At 40.2% G+C, this 22103-nt stretch overlaps 1 protein-coding gene across 2 annotated transcripts in view; it reads right to left on the reverse strand.

The window, feature by feature from the left end:
• Positions 1–2680: 2680 nt before the first annotated feature.
• The window catches only part of vps54 (VPS54 subunit of GARP complex), a 102310-nt gene continuing 82887 nt past the window's right edge, over positions 2681–22103 (reverse strand). For both annotated transcript variants that reach the window (XM_068044248.1, XM_068044247.1), the window contains exons 18-23: positions 21106–21193; positions 17944–18065; positions 14049–14129; positions 12504–12611; positions 5057–5151; positions 2681–3977 (exon numbers count right to left, since the gene is read on the reverse strand). In XM_068044248.1, coding sequence (XP_067900349.1) covers positions 3872–3977; positions 5057–5151; positions 12504–12611; positions 14049–14129; positions 17944–18065; positions 21106–21193 — 600 coding nt within the window. In that variant the 3' untranslated portion in view covers positions 2681–3871. The remainder of the gene's footprint in view (positions 3978–5056; positions 5152–12503; positions 12612–14048; positions 14130–17943; positions 18066–21105; positions 21194–22103) is intronic.

Consider the following 22103-nt stretch of genomic DNA (forward strand, 5'->3'; position numbering starts at 1 on the left):
TATCTAAACTGGCAGCTGCAAAGGAACAAAACAACCTCACAGCTTCTGAAAAGCAATATCAAAACAGAAAGTGCTGGAAATACTCAGCAGGTCCGGCAGCATCAGTGGAGAATGAAAGAGAGTTGATGTTTGTTGAAACAATAACTCTCTCTCTCCACAGATGCTGCCAGACCTGCTGAGTATTTCCAGCATTTTCTGTTTTAGTTTCAGATTTCCAGCATCCGCAGCACTTTGCTTTTATTCTGAAAAGCAATGTCAGCACAAGCTCTGAGACTGATGTAAAGGAGTCAGCACAGGCTCAAGGAAGATGTATTAAGGGCTATGGGGCAAAGGCAGGTATATGAAGGCAAGTCACAGATCAGCCATGATCTTACTGAATGGTGATACAGGCTTGAGGGGCTGAATGGCCTACTCCGGTTCCTATGTTCTAAATCTGAATCTACAGTTTAATGACGAGTGCATTACTTTTAAATTCATGTGAAATGTTTGCAGGCCAACCCAAATGGGAGCAGCTTACATGGACAGAGACAATAGTAATGTCCCTCAGCAGGAAAACTAACTGCAATTTCACTAAAACTAAATGCTGGCCTGGCCAGTGATACCCACATCCCATGAATGAATAAATAAAAAAATTATATAGAACTGGAATTCTTTGCAGACTATAACATTATGAAACTTGATATTCTTATTGATCACACTCTCACCAGAAACCTCTCATATAATTTTAGGATGGCATGCAAACAGCTATCCGTATAAACAAAACTTTGTCTTGAGATGCAGGTCATATGGAAGCTTTAGATTAGGAGCATGCAGTGTCAGCCAGAGATAGGTGAGCTTTTATTATACCAATCACCACCTAGAGTGTCAACCCTTCAAGCTTTCGCAGGTTGCAGAGTTTAAAATCTATTACAAACAAGAGTGAAGGTTAGACGTTCTATATTGGGTTCTAAAAGGACATGGGTTGTGGGATTTTTGAGGACGGTGTGGGAAAGTTTTGTAAATTATTGGCTCTGCTGATTGGAAGTTCATGATGAGTGTGGCACCAGGTGAGTTCCTGCTACACGATATAATGTTGGGGCACTGAGGGAAGGGAAGCCAGCTAAGATTAATATGTTCAGTGTTCAACATTAAGTTTTGCAAAAACAAATGGAGAGAATGTCGAGCAAAAGTAAAATACTGTGGATGCTGGAAATCTGAAATAAAAACAGAAAATGCTGGAAATACTCAGGTCAGGCAGCATCTGTGGAGAGAGAAACCGAGTTAACATCAATGTCCTTTCATCAGGACTCAGAGATGATGTCAAATTTGTGCAAGACATCAGTTAGACCATTAGTAACACTATCACATATAGTTCCAGACATTCTAACACAGCAGAGGCTCCCAACCCTTCTTTGCTGAACTCCCTCCAGAGATTCAAGTTCCTTTCATAATTCATCCCATCTATATCTAAGAAACAGTATTTTGTAATAATGCCGAAGCAAGTCCAATTCTGTTACTTTCAAAAACTGGGTTGGTGGGGGCGGGCGGTATTGGGGAAATTGAGTAGACCAAAATGGTTCACTTGGTCTTCAATCATTTAGTGATTACATACCTCAAATAACCACTGCTTCAAGCAACTCAATATTCATGCAGTAATCAGGAGATGCCATCCTAATGTCTTTCACTTTAACTGATGCAGCCTTGCATAGTCAGAAGTGCATTACGGCATGAGATCAGATGTTTAAAGCCCTCCCAGAAGCAGACATTGGTTGTATCAAGTTGGTTCTGATGCAACAATAACGAATGACAATGCATGAGAAGAAGCATTGACAAGTCCAAATTCTGTTCTAGAAACCGGCGGCAAGTCAAACAGCTGATGCTGTGCCATAATTCACCTTCTCTGGCTATCCCAGGCCACATTGGCGCCTCCTGTTCTTGGGCTAGCTCCATTCTCCTTGGGTCCCTCGATAACCTAAGATGTATTCGACACCAAACCCACCCCCCGAAAGTTTGGGGACCTTTATTATAATAAGGATATAAAAGCAATAGTGCAGTGTAGATTCACTAAGATGTTACCAGAAACGAATTGCGAAGCGACTGAGAAGTTGGGGCTTTTTGGACTAGGGGTGAAAAATGACCTGATAGACATCTTCAAGATTAGGAAGAGTAACGATAAGGTAAATAGTGAATGACTTTTTACTGCTCGGTGAGACAAGAGAGGGCACAAATTTATTACAGATTCAAAAAACATCAAAGGGGAGGTTAGAAATAATGCCTTTATACACAGGGTGGTTACAATATGGAATATTCTCTGCATAAACTGATACAGCAGAGTTCACAAATTAGAGAATTTGATCACCTGAAAATATTAAGGATAATGGAGTGAGAGATTGCATTAGGTAGGAAAGCAATGGTGCAGACTTGATGGGTTGAATGGCCTTTGTCTAACTTCTACTAACCTACTGTCCTGGATGTCTATATCAAAGGTATGTTTATGAAACTATAAGCGCAAGTTAACTCCCACTTGAGAACTGTCTAAGCATTTCCAGGGTAGAAGCAAACCAAAGGTCAATTAGCAGTAGAAAGTAAACTTTGGTTCCGGCTATGAAAATGTTGCTTAGACAAATATAACTAGCCAATTAGATCAGAAGTTGGTAGAGCTAAAAATCATATTATAAAACTGCAAAAAATCAAAACTAAATCACTTCCATGTAACTTTTATTTTGAGATTTCAGTTTAAAAACATCTGGATTGGAGAGATATTAGATATCAATAAACCCCTCAGCAAGCTTGGATTTAAATGAATTGTAATGGCAGCACAAATGGGAGACAAGGTCAGTCTTCAGTGCCACCAATGTATTATTAGGCACTCAGTAAATAAGGACTTCACTCCTGGCAGCACAAACGGTGACTTTTTGTACTGTAAGAGAAATAAACTTAGGCACTTGACTGTATTGTAGACATTCACCATTAACTCCGATTACTGATGGCACAAAACTAACACAAATGATGGAAACTAACCTCAATCTAACAAATTTAGCAAAAGGTTTGAAACTGATAAAAGCCATATCTTAACTAAAGCATTACATATTACATAAATCCAATGAGGCATTTTAAACACAAAATGCTTCCCCTAAGCACGAATTTCAGAACAGAAACTAGAACTGCCATGTGGCAAAAGGAAAGCTGCTAATCTGACCCACCCAAGAAAAAAGTGTTTATTGCAAATCTATCATTGCTGACTTCTATTGTTTCCCAAAGGTGCATTGAGGATATAACAGTTAAAATAAACCCTGAAACACTTCTGATTTTAAAGCCTTGGTTAACAGCAAGCTGTGGGGTATAGGAAAATGTACATCGGATATGCAAACACCACTCCAAAAGATTTTTAAAATCCATAGAAAGGTTTGTAAAAAAATAAAGCTCCTAGATTAGCAACCTCCATGGATAAGAAATAACCAATCCATTTTTATCAATTGCTAATGTTGCAAGAATTTACAACTGTTTAAAAGGTATTTTATAAACTGTACCATCATTAGCTATGCATTTTTTTTTTTAAACGTAGTGTTATGATTGCACATGAGGTTTAACATACAAATAATCAGATGCAAAGCATCTTTTAGTGCTACATACAGTCTTCCAGTAAAGCCAAAGGTCATCTACAGTCCTGCTTTTGGTCCACAGAAACTTGAGCTTAGTTTGAAAGGTTTTAAAAACAATGACCGATCAGCTGAGCACTGCCCTCGAAAGGACATTTGCTGTCAATCACTCCCCGATTTGGTCTTCAGAGACGCTGCTTCAGTGAAGGACCGTTAAGATATTTGATTCTTAGGGCAGTGAAGATTTAGGATCATGAAACACCTTGGCATGCAAAACAGTGTTCTCCAGGATGTCACCTCTTCGGTTCCCAGATTTCTGTCATATTAATGTCCAAATGCTCAAGGTCTTTTAATGCTTGGATGTTTCCAGTATAGAAAGCGAGATCTGAGGCAACAAGTCTGCAGAGGGAATGCATAGCCTGATTAGACTTACCCATTTTTTCCTATATACCTGAGCATGAAATACATGATTCAATAAACCTTAGAATAACTCTCTCTTCCCCCAAAACCTCTGTGGCCGACGTTTATATACACACATTTTGTCTCTCAGAAAAAAACATACTTCAATGTCAATTATTAACTCTCATGCTCCCACTAAGAAGTGAGAATGACCACAGAAACACACTACCTTGTAATTCAATAAACAAATAGTAAACTTTCATATTTATCATTTCACAGGATGTACAGTGTTGTTCAACAAACAGCTGAAGCTGAATTGAACAGACGTTCCAGCACTCAATTGTTAAACCCAAGAATCACTAGAAGTTGTGGCCTGGAGTTTAAATTGTGCTGGTTTCTCAGTGCAATTTGCCTGGAATCAGCGTAACTAGTGCAAAAGATCACAGAACTTGAAGTGAAAATGACACAGTATAACTTGAGTTTCTGCAATCTTTTGTGCTAGTTTAACATTCTGCTAGAATCCAGCCCCGCCCACATAACTGGGCACACCCCCAGATAGAATTAATCACCATGGCGAGTTTCCACTAATTGCGCTTGTTTTCAGGCCATTGAGGTGGCTCTAAAAATTAAGGGGGTTCTGTTGGGCACAAGGGCACAACAAGCATGTTTTAAAAGCTTTTAGAATTTTTTTTTTTAAAGTTCGCTTGGAAACTGATTACCTTAATTTACGTACTAAATGGTTCTGTATAGTTTTAAGCCATTCAGTAATTTTAAATCTGGTTACTCACAGGTACTGAACTACACACTGATTAAAATGTTTTATTTTTTGTGATTTGCAGCTGTATTCATTGATCTGCAGCAAATTACCACACAAACAGATCATGGAACTTTTTAAAAAAAATGTTCTAAAACGCTGTGCGATTGGGCTGGTTCATGACAGATTTTGCATTCAATAATATGCAAATGAGCTTGAGCAGAAACTTTAGGGGAAAAAACACGTCTCAAAGTGGACACGAATGATGGTCGATTGTGCCCTAACCGGAAACTGACACACCACGAGCCAACATAAATGCACAAACCCATGTAAGGGTCCTCCATCGTTCACAACATTTAAACGGATCAGCTGCCTCTTCAGATGAATTTTAAAACTTGAATTGATTCTCAAGAACAACATCTGGGGAGTGGGGGGGGGGGTGGGGGGGGGGGGTGGGGGGGAAGAAAAGAGAAATATGAGTTAGAACAGTCTTCATATACACAAATAAAATCATACTTTTATAGCACTCTTAGTTTCCTCTGCATTCATTGACTGGGAATGTTAGCAGGAACAGAAAGGCTTGCAGCCTTATCTACACAAATCTTTGAAGGTGGCAGGACATGTTGCAAAGGCTTCATAAACAGAGGCACAGAGTACAAAAGCAAGGAAGTTATGCTAAACCTTTATAAATCAATGGTTAGGCCTCAGCTGAAGTATTGTGGTACTTCTGGGCACCACACTTTAAACATAGGAACATAGGAAATAGGAGTAGGCCATTCAGCCCTTCGAGCCTGCTCCGCCATTCATTATGATCATGACTGATCATGCAACTCAGTAACCTGAGTTAAATAGGATGGTAAGGCCTTGGAGACAGTGCAGTTAATTCACAATCTGGGATCTTCCTAGTGTCTCAGTGCCACACCAGGTGGAAACAAAGCAACAAAAGAACACTCACTTAATATTTTATGTACTTAGCCAAATAAATCAATGCATCACTTCCTGTCACCACCTCTCAGACTTTTAGGATGCAGACATTTAAACGTTATGGGAGTCATTACCCATCGTAGTCAACTTAATGCAGATAGTGTCCACTGAGATGTAAAAATAGTGCAGTTAGGGCGTTGATTTAACAAGACAGTAAAATTCTAGTACCCACAGATCAAAAACATCAATTGAAAAGGGCTCCCCTGCTGGCTTAGTTAAACCACAGAGACCAGAAGATTCTACCCTTCATCCCCAGTTTACGATCATCAGCACTGCTCGGACTAGCCACAGGACCCCCAGGGTTAGGCTAGAATTGTCCATGGTTCCCACTCTCTATCACTATTAGTGACATCTACTGGAAATGAAAATGTATGGATAATAGGTGAGCAGAGGATTGAGCTGAGCTCTGATGCTTCCCACAGTCCAACAGCTTATTGTTGTGACCAGGTGAGAAAGAGGTCTAGGGTTCCCTTGCAGCCGTCACCTGGTCTTACTGTAACAGGGTTTTATTTTTAAACACACTGTGTTTTTAGCTCCCCCTTAGTGAATCCTTGTTCACCGCTTTTCAATTATAAGGCAAAGTCACCAGCACAAACAGGCTTTCTTAGGTTTAAAGAAAAGTTGAAATTTATTAAACTTAAACTCTAATTCGGTTAACGCCTATGGATACACGACGCACCCACGCTAGCATGCACACGCGATACACATGTAAGAGACAGAAAAGAGAAGAAACAAAGTGGAAAGATTTGAGGCAATATCTGAAGAGTTGTTGTTACGGTTCTTCGAGCTCACTGTAGAGTCCTTGATTGTAGGTAGATCTTGCTTTTCACTGGGGCCCAGTATTCTTCTTAAACCTTGTTCGCTGTAGGACACTTTTCTCTCTTGGGGTTCATGTGTCTTCAGTGGCTTGTGAGAAAGAGACGGAAGCAGACAGGAGAGAGATCTTCTCAGTCCAGGAGCAACCAGCTTTCTGCCCAAACTGTTTGCACGAATTGAGAAAACTCAGGTTGCCCAGCAGGTTTGACCATGTCTGTTTGTGTATTCGGCCATCTTAGCAGTCAACCTGGAATGCGAGCACCCCCACCTTCAACGTCTGGTGATCAAAAGTCCATTGTGGGTTGAATGTGTCAGGGAATGGCTGTTTTGTCCTTCCAAACACTGTGTTAATATGCAAATGTCTTTTCCAGCCACGGCTGATCTGTTTAACAAGTCCTCTCTTAACTCCAGTAACAGTTTAAAATCAATGTTCATGACAAGATCAATGTGCCTCATTCTTGGCAGGTGGGGGCCTAGCATGACATTATTGACACTCATTATTAAGTCTCACAATGAATAGTGACCACCTGAGTAAGTTACTGGAAGCTGTGGGTGTCACTCAAGGCTGTATCCTAATATAGTATCAATGCCTAAAGGAATGGGAAAGGTGGAGAATCAATTCACTTTAGCCATACTGCAGTTTTCCACACATTAAAATCACTGCAGGTAAAGACAACAAATGCACAAGATTTTAATTGTGGATTCATAAGCATAACCAAATCTCCTAAAAACTCATTCTATATTGAATAATAAGGCAGCATTATCCTGAACCAGGTACAGACTAGAAATAATTGGAGAATAAAACATGTACTGTTACACTCCTCCACATGAATAATGAATGTTGCACGATTACACTTTCACTGCAGGAGGGTGAACAGCCAACATGCTGAAGTCAAATTTTACACATGAAGTGGGTGTGAAAGACTGATTTGGAGACAGAAAATAAACTGGAGACACAAGTCATGATAACAGCTTTTACTCTGTTACAAAAACATTAAATACAATATTACTCTGTAAAAAAAAACATTTAGTTATCTCCATTGGATTCTGGAGCACTGCATGCAACTGAACAGAGCTGTACAAAGTAAATAGGTTCAGCACAATGTTAGCCATTACTTTATACCAACGCACAAATATCTGCAAAAGGTAAAAAGTGATAAATAGCAAAGCTACCATGCTGCTGTTAGAATACACCCATTTGAGGAAAACGTTTCATGTGGTTTCTATATTTAACTTAAAAGATTAAAGGAAGTGAAGTCTTGAGAATGTGACTGTTAAACTCCAGAAAGTTTGTTATGGAAGGATAATGCTGGAGCCCATCTTTACTCAGTTTCAGATTTATTGTGCATAATAAAAGGATCACAAACATGTAGCTCCTCACTCAAACACTCCACCATTCTCAGTGAGTGCCTACTTATAAATGCTCAAGTAACACCCCAATTTACACCCTTCACCTGCATATAATCAAACCATTGATACACAATTAACAGATTAACAGTGACTTGGTTAAGAATGTTCCACATTTCATGCCCTTTTCCTGACCACTGATTATCTAGTTAAAGGTATTAGTGATTAAGCAAGCGCTGCCCCGGCCCCATGTTCCTATAAAGGACATTCAGAGAAGCTCTGAATTGTGACTGTACAACTCACCAGGTTTGTTATTAAAACCAGTGCAGTGAGATCAGCCACCGAGGCTACCAACTTGAACTGCGCCAAGTCTAATCTGCCTAAGAGCGTGCTAGTGAACAAAGCCAGTGTTTACAGCTCACATGTAATCACGGCTTTAGTCCATGGTGAGTTGCAGCACACATACCAATGTCAGCAAAGCTATGGCATGCTTTATTTTTTGGGGGTAGGCGAAGTGGAGGACCGAGATTAGCAGAAGGCTGATATCAATCTTCTGTGATTTACAGGTCCCCCAAGTCAATCTGTGTAAACCTCTCAGAGCTGCTGGGCCTGTGGTGCCTCACTGCTACCTTCAGAATTGAATATGAACTTTGCAGAGGAGTAAATCAAGCTGGAGGACGATGACTTACCTATGGAAATAAAAATAAATCAGTTTGCAAACTTTCAGTTAGGGGAATACTTGCAGTGAAACTAAAGGCACAATTCTGAAAGCTACTCTCACATGCAAATGACATGCAGCTTAAATTCTTACAGAAGGACGTTTCTATGTAAAAGAGTGATCAAATTACAATGATACATGGAACTTTTTAAAACTTACTTCATTTAATATACATATAAACTGCACTCAGATTAGAAAGAAAGATAAAATGTCATTTCAACTTACCAGAGGTTTGGAACCTGAATGATTTTGGATAATATTGCAAACTGGTCCTGCAGCCATGTTAGAGTTTCTGTTGGCGGAACTGAGCTTCAGCAATGTCCTTTCAACCACTGGATATTAAAATAGTTTGCTTTTCAGGCTATTTCTTTATTTGCAATCCTGTGAGCTCCAACAAAGTTTGGCAATTTTACTCAACTTCAGCTACCTTGGCCCAATGTGTAATGACTGTCCTCCAGGCATGGGTAGAATTTGCATCTCAGTAAATGCGTAACTGTTCTGCAATACAGTCCCCACCACTTACAGCAAGTTTAGCACAGGCAGCCACCAACATCACAAATACCAGTAACCATTTCCCAGTACCACAGGAGTTCAACACAAAGACACTGCTTAGAACTTAAGCACGCCAGCTATTTTGGGCAGTTCAGTAGGTTCTTCACAACTCACCAATTCTCTAAACTCTCTGTACTTAGTGATTACTTACCAATTCATCACACCCCTCTACTTGTGTGATGGTCTTTTTTTCAACGCACGGGGGATTTCCATGACAACTGCTTTGAGTTACATTGTTTCTGTGACATACAACTCCAAAGATATTGAGGATTGAAATATTTAAAAAGAACCACTGGAGCCTCGTGCAATACAAAAGCTGGACAGTACTTGTAGATGGGAGAATGTATCATGAAGTTTTTCATCTGGCCACAATAGGATGCAGGAAGGTGAATGAAAATAAATTAGCGTTTTAAATTTGTTTGGTTTAAACTGTACACGTTCTGCTGTTGGTCTCGAGCAGCAGGCACTGGTGATCAGGTTTTATAAACACCATGTCCCCTAGAAGAAGTGAGGGTTGTAATATATAATTGCGGCTCAGAGGAATGTGGCCACTTTTGCCTCTTCCTGGACTGTATTTTATGCTTTTATCAGCAGAAGCAACACAAACAGGCAAGTCTGCTTTTTTTGAAAGCTTTGTTTGTTTAGTTTGAATTGGGACTACTGCCAAAACAAACAAGTTTAATTTTCCACCATTGATAAAGGTGGTTTTCTTTTAGGCAAATCCATAAACATCAGTCTCCAGCTGACAACAGCACTCTCAAATATAATAATGGTATGAAATTTGGAGTTCTGCCAACATCAGAAAGGCACTTTGAAAGCTGGTTCTGGCTTACATGCCTCCTGAGCCCTGCTATTCAACTAGTTCCACAAATATTTCCTGCATAGGCCTCTTCTGGGCCTATAAAGAACAGCACCAGGTAACCAAGTAATGAATATAAATTGGGAACTGTAAGGCACAGAGACCATTAGCATCTTAGCCCCAGAGACTAGATACTAACAGGTCTGTAAAAAAGCAGCACAAGAGGCTGATTTTCAAAAATATTAGCTTTCCTACTAGGACAATAGACAAAAGTACTTTACTGCGAAGACACCATCTAAATAGTGTTACAAAAGTGCTTCCATTTTTGTTAAATTTTGAGGACGGATTTTAAAACTGAAAAAAGGATTCCATAGATGCTGGACTTGATTTTGTTTTTTTAAAAAAAAGTTCATCAGAATGTCTTTTGGACTTGGTTTGTAAACAACCCTTACTGGAAGACACCAGTCTTCAGATTAATACCCAGCAGGGATTTTTTGACCAAGGAAAGATGTTTAGAGAAGTGACAGGTCAAGATTTATAGGGGTCAGGAGGCTTGACTCTCAAGATAATGTTTTTGGTTTTGCTTTGGGAGTGTGTTGGGGTGTGAACTGTTTTGATGACAGCTGGTGTTTTGCCTGCCAAGGAGAAAGAAACCTCCCCACTTCATTTTAAAAAAAATTTAGATACAGCACTGAAACAGGCCCTTCAGCCCACCAAGTCTGTGCCGACCAACGACCACCCATTTATACTAATCCTACATTAATGCCATATTCCCTACTACATCCCCACCATTCTCCTACCACCTACCTACACTAGGGGCAATTTACAATGGCCAATTTACCTATCACCCTGCAAGTCTTTGGCTGTGGGAAGAAACCGGAGAACCCGGCGGAAACCCACACAGTCACAGGGAGAACTTGCAAACTCCGCACAGGCAGTACCCAGAACTGAACCCGGGTCGCTGGAGTGGTGAGGCTGTGGTGCTAACCACTGCGCCGCCCTCATCTTTTCTGCACCTCGCTAAGGAACCCCGAGAGGTCCAATGTGTCAACTCATCTCTTTCCTCTTGTCGCAGAGAAACCCTGTGTATCGAATGTGTGGGAACTAAAACCCCTAATGCTGCATTTCTCCTGAGACGCTGGAAAAACCTGCCAGATAAATCCTCGACGGAGCCTGAACAGATTGCTCCAGAAAAGGATCCCAGTGATCTGCCACCATATACCCGGACACACAAAAGGACATCTGACATTTTCCATATTTTCTCTTTTTTCTTCAAGAATTAGCAAGTATTTGGCCAAAGAATTCTTTTCTTGTTTTTTTTGTGATAGATCTCTATTTTTCAGTTAACCTGTGTGTGTGTGTGTGTGTGTGTGTGTGTGCGCGCGCGAGAGAGAGAAAGAGACAAAGAGGGGGGAGGCTAAGGTAAAAAGGGAACTTTCATATTTCAATCTGTGTGTCAATGCTTTGCTACTGAAGTCTTGTTTCATAATAAACTGATATTTTTGTTGTTTATTAAAGAAACCTGGTTGGTGTATTTTATTCAGGGATAAAAAATAGAGTATATGATTGACCGCATCAGTAACTGGGTAAACATTTAAATATACATTGAGACCTGTGGAGAAGTGGAACTAGAAAAGACAGTGCACTCTTCCCGCCTTGGTTGTAACAACAGGTGGATAATCCCTTCTCAAATCAGATCACACCCATGTCCTTGGTGTCTCGGTACATTTTAATTTTAGCATTTTGATATATTATAAAATACCTCATCAAGATACCATCAGAACTTCAGACACATCACCATTTATGTTTCAGTGCTGTTTGTTGATGAAGGGAGAACATTGTATCTTCAGTTGACAGAATCCCTCATTAAGACAAAAGCCCCTTTAATTTCCTGGTGGCAGTGATATATTTTGGTCGACACTCTCTCTCTCTCATATATTTGTGCGTGTGTTGTATTCCCTGGCACCCAACATAATCATCTCTTTCTTGTCTCATTGTCAGAAGGTAATGACTTGTGCTAGATACAGTTCCATGTATGCTGGTCGCCCTCTCGTACTTAATCCATGTGGTGTCAGGTTAAGCAGTGAGACGATGCTGCAGGAGGAGTTCCCAAAGCCAATTCTGTCCTCAACTTCGAATCATCTGGCTTTGATCACTGAATACAATCAGACGCAGGAACCCAGGCTGATTACTCTCTAGTTCAGCTCTGGGGCCAATTACCAGCCTGGCTGAGATCTGTATCTCAGCAATTGAATTCAGGACCTCATAGCCTCTGTGGTTCAGCACCAGGCCAGAAGATGCTTCTATCCACTGAGCAATCAGTGGAGATTCACCTATTTAATTAGGAGAAGTGAAAAAGCAATTTCTTTTTGGCATCCAAAAGGGACTAATAGATCAATATAGCACCCTGCAAATTTTGCTTATTAATAATTTACTGATTAATAAACTTTGTTTCTTCTAGCATGGAAATAAATGAACATTTTCCGATGTTCCTATTTTGTGGAGCGTTGTGAAGTTTTCCATTTTAAATTAAATACAGTTCATTAGAATGCCCACCTGTGTTTGCTCCGCAGGCAAGATGTCATGTATAGCTTCATGCATTTTAGCCGTTTGTTTGCAGACATTTCGGAAGCAAGCAGAGGGCACTGGTGCTTTCACTTCATACTGTAGGCAACAAAAGTGGAACTGTAACCTTCACAGTTTAATGGGAATTTACCATTCTACAACAATGCAAGACCACAGAATTAAAGCCAATTAAATAGCTGCATTTTAAACTCTTCATAGTTTCGAGTGGAATAACCAACATTGCTTGTATATCATGTTCCAATATTGCTCCTGTTTGTCATGACTGACAAGTCTATGTGGTCTTATTCCATGAGCCTCCAGTTGATGTGTTAACTTCCTCAATGCTGAAGTTTATTGTTTTTTCTTACTAACTGGTTATTCTTTCCTTCCATTATTCACCAATCATACTAAACAGAACCTCAATCCCCAGGTTCAGTTTTCTGCACAGCCACATTGCATCCCAGATTCTTGTATTCAAATCCCATTGCAGCAAAACCCTGCCCAATCAAACTGTAATAACTAAAAAAAACATTTTCGCAAAGGTACTACGCCATTCTGCAGAGCGAGAAAAATGTCGCCACTCTAATCAAATCTCCTTCACAATCCTCATCTATTATCCATCTGAATTAATGGGCATTTTCCCAAGGGAAATCTCTTGCTGCCCCCCTTCTTCCCCACCAGTCTCTGTCTTAAACAAGTCTTAATCCTCAGCAATTTCAACCAACACCCCTAACCCCTCCCCCCCACCCCGTCTTCACTTACTTCTTGCCCTCCTCACCTTCCACATTGAAGACTGCAGCAGTTCAAGAAGGCTCACCATCAGCTTCCCACCAACTTGGGATGGTCAATAAGACAGATTTTGTCAGCACTGTTCACATTCCAAGAAAAAATAATAAACTTCCACACCCAACCCTCTATCACACAGGGCATCAAGATTTCCAGCTCTTTCTCACTGATACAGCTCTCAACTTCATTCTTATCTCCCACCTTCGGCAAAACACGGGGCAGCCCAAAATTCCTCCAAATTATTTTCCACCCTTGGAAAAAACTACTTGCCACCTCCCTGTCAATATCCAGCTTTTCCTCTGTAGACTGTCAATTCAAAATGGAGAATTCCCAATCTCAACTGCGCTACTGAAACAACTGCAGTCAAGACCAAACCTCTCCCAACAAGAAAGGAAGGAAAACTAGAGTCGCAATGAACTCTCACTGATCCAACAGCCAACCAAACAACGTAAGTGGTGGCGATCTGGAAGCACATCCCCAGCCTGCCCTTTCAGCTAAGGAAAGAAATAACTCATCATTACCAAGTGTGACTAGAACGTCATTGCTGATTCACCCACAATTTCCCTTTGCCAACCACCTCCCTCCCCGGGCCGCCACACTCACCAAAAAGAAACAGATGCACATCTCTATTTCTTCAATAAAGCTAAGTTAATCATTTGGCTTGAAAGTATCTAATTAGAATTATTTGAAGCGGACAGTGGTTTCTTGAGAACAAAAATATATCCAGAAAACCAAAACTGCTAATTTTACCTTAGACAATGTTTTGTCACAGAGACTATCCATGATTGCAACAAGCTTTGCCAAGATTTCAGATATATGGTCATTATAATCCTTTAAAAGAAAAAAATTGCATTTATTTCATATACAAACATTCCATATATACAGAAACCAGCTACATAGGCCTTACTTTCAGTGATGAGCAAATTTCTGCTTTGCACATAAAGGTTCAAGTCTTGTGCTGGGTGTGGATAATCGAAAAAGGCTGAATTTTAATAGCTAGCTATCTTTACTAAATGCAGCTACGCTGCTGGCATTTCAACTTCCTTAACGAGAGCATAAGAAGGAGAGAAAAAGTGGGAAAATGAATGAGAATATGCAGAAGGAAAGAAAGTAATATTTCCCTTTTGCAGTGCATTTATCAGAAAGTGCAGCCACAGAAGCTAATCTCGTAAACAACTCGAAAGCACTATTAATGCCTCTGCCTTGATCCCAAAGGAGGAAATATCTCTCAACAGACCAGAGGCCATTTACTCGAGTGAACTTGCGGAAAAAACACAAGTGACAGTGTGTTACTGTCCTGGTTTCTCCAACCTCCACAGCAAAAGGCTTTGAAAGAAGCTATGTCTGATTCATTGTAGCCCATTGCACTTCTTTTCTACCCTATTGACCAACTCCTACCTCAATATCAAAAAGAATCAATTTCACATCTCTTTTTACTGAGAGCTGGTAAGTCTGGTGAGAATGAGTTTTAAGGGTTAAGTTCTAACTAAAGTCTACTTTTTTCTTCAATTTAGCAATTAACTAAAAATTACTCCTTAAGTTGAGAAAAGCTAAGTTTTATTCCAGCCTTAAAACAAGAGGTGGGTTATACAAGCTCTCTGGGAGGAGCTGCAGCTAGTTACTTAGGTAGCTGCCTTAAACTAATTTTCAGAAGCTTGAATCAGTTTTTTAAAATAAAAGAGTATAAAAGTAGGGCTTTCTCATTGCTGCTTTGTCAGCACAGAGTGTAAAGTGGGAGTTCAGTGAGGCAGACTAAACTGGAGTAGCCAAACAAATACTGTGGCTACAAGAGCAGGTCAGAGGCTAGGAATCCTGTGGTGAGTAACTCCCATCCTGACTCCCCAAAGCCTGTCCACCATCTATAAAGGTACAAGTTAGGAGTGTGATGGAATACTTGCCTGGATGGGTGCAGCTCCAACACCACCATCCAGGACAAAGCAGCCCGCTTGATTGGCACCCCATCCACAAACATTCACTCCCTCCACCACCAACACACAGTGGCAGCATTGTGTATCATCTACAAGATGCACTGCAGCAATGCACCAAGGCTCCTTAGACAGCACCTTCCAAACCCACGACCTCTACCAACTAGAGGACAAGGACAGCAAATGCATGGGAACACCACCACCTGCAAGTTCCCCTCCAAGTCACACACCATCCTGACTTGGAACTATATCGCCGTTCCTTCACTGTCACTGGGTCAAAATCCTGGAACTCTCTTCCTAATAGCACTGTGGGTGTACCTACCTCACATGGACTGCAGCAGTTCAAGAAGGCAGCTCACCACCACCTTCTCAAAGGCAATTAGGGATGGGCAATAAATGCTGGCCTAGCCAGTGACGCCCACATCCCATAAATGAATTAAAAAAGCGTCATTCTCGCATTGACAGGCTGAGACTAGTGGGGGGTACTGCAAGGATCAGTACTTGGGCCCCAGCAGTTCACAATATACATCAATGATTTGGATGTGGGGACCAAATGTAATATTTCCAATTTCACGTAATACACAAAACTAAGTGGGAATGTGTGTTGAGGAAGATGCAAAGTGGCTTCAAGGGGATTTGTACCGACTTAGTGAGTGGGCAAGAACATGGCAGATGTTCTCTAGAGTTTTGAAGAATGAGAAGTTCTCATTGAAATCTACAAAATACTTAAAAGGGATAGACAGGGTAGAAGTAGGTAAGATTAGACTCCCTGGTTGGGGAGTCTAGAACCAGAGGACACAATTTCAAAATAAGGGGGAAGCCACTTATGACAGAGATGAGGAGAAATTTCTTTACTCAGAGGGTTGTGAATATTTGGAATTCTCTAGCCCAGAGGGCTGTGGAAGCTCAGTCATTGAATATGTTTAAAGCAGAAATTGACAGATTTCTAAATACAAATGATATAAAGGGACATGGGGATAGTGTGGGGAAAAAGGCATTGAAGTGGATGATCAGCCATGATCGTATTGAATGGCGGAGCACGCTCGATGACCTGAATGGCCTACTCCTGTTCCGATGCTCAACAAATAATTTTGCACGGAGTCGACCGGATGCCCCTAAAGGGCAGCAACAGCAGGAGGTCAACAAGTGGCTTTATATGTTACCGAGAAACTGGGATCTATGAGTATTGCAGTTGAAGTCACAAAATAAAGGTCCTGCTGGAAGTAAGTAGGTGGAGGCCAGTTACACAATACAAATAGAATATATCATATGATGAGCAAAGGATATGTAAAAACTTAATTTGTAATGATGGAAAGCTTCAATTTACCAAATATAAACCCCCTGTGTGGCTTACTGCAAGTAAGGCAACAGAATCATAACGAGTGTATTTGGTACAAGGTTGCTTTTTGATCCAATGCATCAAGGGTCCCACTAGAAGGAAACCATATCTAGATCAAAGCCCATAAAATACAGAGATATCTTAGCCCAAAAATGCTTAATATGAACTTGAGATTTGCAAAATAATTTAAGTTTGTCACACAACTAGGTAGACTAGTGGAAAATCTCTCATTCTGTATTTTCACTGAGGCACTGAGGCTGTCAACCAGTGCAATTTACACGCTCCAGTAGTGTACATTGATCAATAAAATGTATGTATTGAAATCAATGATATTGAATTAGCATAGGGAGACTTACAAGAGTACATAGATACAACAGTACATGAATTATTTTCAATGCACAATATGATAAAGCAATTAAAAAAAAGAACGCCAAACTATATAAGCTCGAACAGTAAAACACAAGCTGACTAAAATTATGCTAAGACTTGAAAATGCATTAGTCAGATTACACCTGCAGCAGTGTGTTTAATTTTCGAAACCACACTGCAACAAGGATGTTTATATATAAACACTGGAAAGGGCAAAGGGAAGAATAACAAGTCTGATCACAGGCTTAAGGAAAGATTGCAGAACTGGCTCTATAGTCCAGAACTAAAGTGATTATCACTCTGTTGGTCCAGGAGACAGAAACTTAGGAGTGGAAACCAAATTTAAAATGATCAGGAAGAACACCCTTACTCAGAGTGGAGAACGCGGCACTGGGGCGGCACAGTGGCGCAGTGGTTAGCACTGCAGCCTCACAGTTCCAGGGACCCGGGTTCGATCCTGGGTACTGCCTGTGCGGAGTTTGCAAGTTCTCCCTGTGTCTGCGTGGGTTTCCTCCGGGTGCTCCGGTTTCCTCCCACATGCCAAAGACTTGCAGGTTGATAGGTTAATTGGCCATCATAAATTGCCCCTAGTATAGGTAGGTGGTAGGGAAATATATAGGGACAGGTGGGGATGTGATAGGAATACGGGAGTAGTGTAGGATTAGTATAAATGTGTGGTTGATGGGCGGCACAGACTCGGTGGGCCGAAGGGCCTGTTAAAGTGCTGTATCTCTAAACTAAACGCAATAGTCTGCCGGGTAGAGACAAAAACATTACATACATGCAAAATACAATTGGATAAGTGATAGGAAAGTGAGACTACAGAAGGATGGCACAAAAAGTTCTTGATTTTTTTCCCTTATGCTTTGTAAATCAAAACTAGGGATAAACAAGTTTTCAACAAACCCCATTCAAATGGTAACTTTTAAATCATTTTTGTATAACTCATTCCAATCCAACTTAAAATTCATGGTTAACATATAACAATTAAGAAGATGCTTAACAATTTTACCTTAGTGATATGGTCAAAGTGTCTGAGCATATTGTATTGCTTTGGCTGTAGCCGAGCTTCAAAGTGCACCCTAATTTTGGGAATGTAGTGCACAATAAGCTGTAAACAACGAGAGGCAAGAGCTATACAGATAAAATTAAGAGAAAGAGGATTATTAATAGAAGTGTCTAATATTTAATGGACATCAAGAGATGAAAGACATTATTGAATTAAATAGAAATTATTAAACAGAAACAGGTCATTCGACTGAACCGTTCAGCGCAGGTGCTCACGCAACACAAAAGCAGCAATCATAATGTTGCTCTGTTTCCTTGAACCACTTATGTAACCTATTAAATAATGGCATGGTCTCGGCTTCAATCACTAACTCTAATGCATTCCTCAGCCTCACACCCAGTAAAAAAGTATCTCTTACACTCTATCCTCAATCTTTTGCAATTCATCTTAAATCTGTAACCCCTTGCATCACTGGAAAGCTGTTTTTTCTATGTACTTTGCCCTGTTCCTTCATAATTTTAAACACCGCTCTCTAAACACCACTTAATCTCCTCTGTTTTTGTCAGAACAAACAGCACTAATTTTTCAAGTCTTTCTCTGTATTTCCTCAGACCAAGCAGCATCCCAGTGAACCTGCACTGCAGCAACATCCTTCCTATAATGTCCAAAACTGCATAGTACACCAACTGTGATCTTACTAGGATTTTATATAGATTTACTGTTACATCTCCACCCTTACATTCTATGCATCGTGCCATCAAACCCTGTACTTCATTAACGTTGTTAACGGCCTTGTCCACTTCAGCTGCTGCTTTTTAGTTCTCGTAATCATTGACCTCCCAAATCCCTCTGCTCTCTATTACATAACATTCTTCCAACTGAAGTGTTTTTTTTTAAATCAACATGCACTTCCTTATATCTACTGACATCAAATTTTATCTGTATTTTTTAAACTCATTCCACCATCAATTGTGATTGCACTGGACAGGGTGCAGAGAGGATTCACCAGGATGTTGCCTGGGCTGGAGCATTTCAGCTATGAAGAGAGACTGGATAGGCTAGGGTTGTTTTCCTTAGAACAGAGAAGGCTGAGGGGGGACCTGATAGAGGTATACAAAATTAGGAGGGGCACAGATAGGAAGCAACTTTTTCCCTTAGCAGACTAGTCAATAACCAGGGGGCATAGATTTAAGGTAAGGGGAAGGAAATTTAGAGGGGATTTGAGGAAAAGATTTTTCACCCAAAGGGTGGTTGGAATCTGGAACACACTGCCTGAAGAGGTGGTAGAGGCAGGAACCCTCACAACATTTAACAAGTATTTAGATAAGCACTTGAAAAACCATAGCATACAAGGCTATGGGACAAGTGTTGGAAAATGGGATTAGAATAGATAGGTGCTTGATAGCCAGCACAGACATGATGGGCCTAAGGGCCTGTTTCTGTGCTGTGTAACCCTATGACTCAATATCCTTGTGAAGCTTCCTTGAGTTGTCAGATTTTTATATCCATTTTACTATCATTTGCAAATATGCACACCACTCCCTCTAGCCCTATATCAAAATCAATGATGTACAGTCAACAGATGCATCCCCAGAACAGAACCTTGTGGAACACTGCTACCCACTTCCAGCCACTCTTACAGCAACTGTTTCCTCCCTTCTATCCAATATGCTGCACTTACCCCAGTCCTATACACCTATAATCTTCTCAATGGTACTTTGCCAAAGGTATTATACTCAAAACCAAATCAAGTGCAAGTGTTAGTTAAAAATTCACAGAATCTCTAGCTTGCTTTAATTTCATTTTATCTAGTACAATGCAAAGTAATCTTGCCTGCCATCATCCTTTCTCTCTTCCTCCTTCCAAGTTATATCTCACAAATTTAATTTATGCAAGTATGATGAGATTGCTGCAGAGCACTGCACCACACAATTCACATTAGGTAGAATTCAAACACATATCAAAGTTCATATACATTATGATCTTAATCAAACATCTGCATTTCCAAAATCAGAAGTAACATCCTTTACACTCCAGGATGTTGATTTAAAGCTGACATTTGTTCCCTGTCCTAGTGCTGACTGGTACTGCTGAGTACTGGTTTAATAAGTGAAAAGGTTCTATTATTAGTACTTACTCTGCAGCGGTTCAAGAAGGCAGCTCACAACCACCTTCTCAAGGGCAGTTAGGGATGGGCAATAAATGCTGGCCTAGCCAGCGCTGCCACATCTTACTAACAAATAAATACTCATAAAACCTTCCTTGTTAAAAGGGCAGGTGTTAAATCTGCTTCCTGCAGCTCTGGGCTCATATTATGGACATATATGATACTTAACAGTAAACTAAGCATTTCCAGCTTGCACACTCAAAAAGAAAGCATGAAAAATAAAATTGCAATTGGTTTCGAGGAGCTATGGGAGAAGTTGTACTGGCGGAAAAAGTACTGGAGTAAATATCTGAGCCCTGCTGTACGTAGTAGCACTGATCAGCACATTCTGTTTCCTGTGGGTGCTGTCAGGAACGCAGCTGAGCCACTATTTGTACTGAGTGGGTACACAGGAGGACTAGCTGCTACTGGAATATCCTGCTCGCAAGCTTCCCATTTAGGATTCGCCAAAACAAAGCGTGCTGATTAGGAGCCATTGCTTCTGCTTCCCCAGCTGAGAGTAGCTAAGCAGCTCCTTGATGAGAAGGGTCACAATTATGGGTTCTTCCAGAAATGAAAAAAATTAAATACCAAAAATCTCCGAACCAGTTTTTTGGGCGAGTTTGTTTGCCGAAATTGAAGAAATATCATACCGCAAGTACCATAATTTTCCTTTCACCTTTAATAAAACCATTATCTCATTACCTAGCAAGCAAACATTAACCATGTCAAACTTGTGTTCCTTGAACTCTTTCAAAAGCAATACCCATTCTAGGTCTATTAGTAATGGTTATTAACAAGTGATACCATCGATTCTGCACTAGAATGGAGGACTTCCAAGTTCACTAAATACATGAAAACACAACACAGAAATAGGCTGGATTAGTTGTTAGCATAATGCTCAGAAAATGGGAAAGACATTACTATGGCTGATAATCTAAATTTATTATTGTATCTGGATTTACTTTATGCAAGTTTTAACTTAGTTGTAAAACTAAAATGGCAAAAAAAAAATGTACCTAAGTTTTTGGTAGTTATTGTTTTCAGTCCCACAACCTGTAATGCACCTGCTCCAAGTACAAGCTGACAGCTTCGTGAATTAAAATGCTAAAACAAAATAAGTAAAAACACCATAAAAGCTTTTCTGAAATGCTCTAAATTCACATATTTATTACTTGGAACATTCCATTTGGTAAATGATATGTAAATTATTAATTACAATCCCAAATCATTAATAAATAACAAAGGAGCTATACAAAGGATGCTTCACTGTGATCATACATCATTGATATTCCTTCATGAATACAAAAGACCTGTAAACTCAGAAGCACCAACTAGTTACAGCAGCTGTTTAACATGAAACAACCACAGCTACGCACAACTAACATTGCAAGATTCTACTGGTGAATTCACTTGTGCTTTAAACTAGTTCAGGATCTGGCCCGTTAAGCAACACGGAGGACTACAGTGACATTACTGCACAAGAATAATCCAGAAATGTAACTTTTTTTCTTAAAATGCAACAAAAAGTAACACTCTCTTATATTGATCTAGCTCCACTTCAGAATATTCAATATTTATAGAAATTCACTAAGTTTCATGAAAAAAATTCCAACTTTGAGATGATAAAAGACATTTCAGTGCTCAAGGGGTGGTGTGCATTACATTTTATTGTCTTAATTGGCATAAGTTATAATTGACCCACAAACCATATTTAAATCAAGGTGAGCAAGTTATAAAGAAATTCCTTTGAGGATATTGAATAATTGAGGTTTGCATGGCATCCTGGGCTTGATCCACCCACAACAGAGGAAGACACTTTTGCTTCTCTCAGCCAACTGCATGGGCAAATAATCTCAAACGGTCACCTCGTAATCCATAATAAACGCGAAATACTGTGGATGCTGGAAATCTGAAATAAAAACAAAGTGCAGGAAATACTCAGCAGGTCTGGCAGCATCTCTGGAGAGAGAAGCAGAGTTAGCGTTTCGGTTTTAAGCAAGTGAAGCGGGGGTGG

Source organism: Heterodontus francisci, chromosome 13, assembly GCF_036365525.1.
Source record: "Heterodontus francisci isolate sHetFra1 chromosome 13, sHetFra1.hap1, whole genome shotgun sequence".
In the NCBI taxonomy this organism is placed as follows: domain Eukaryota; kingdom Metazoa; phylum Chordata; class Chondrichthyes; order Heterodontiformes; family Heterodontidae; genus Heterodontus; species Heterodontus francisci.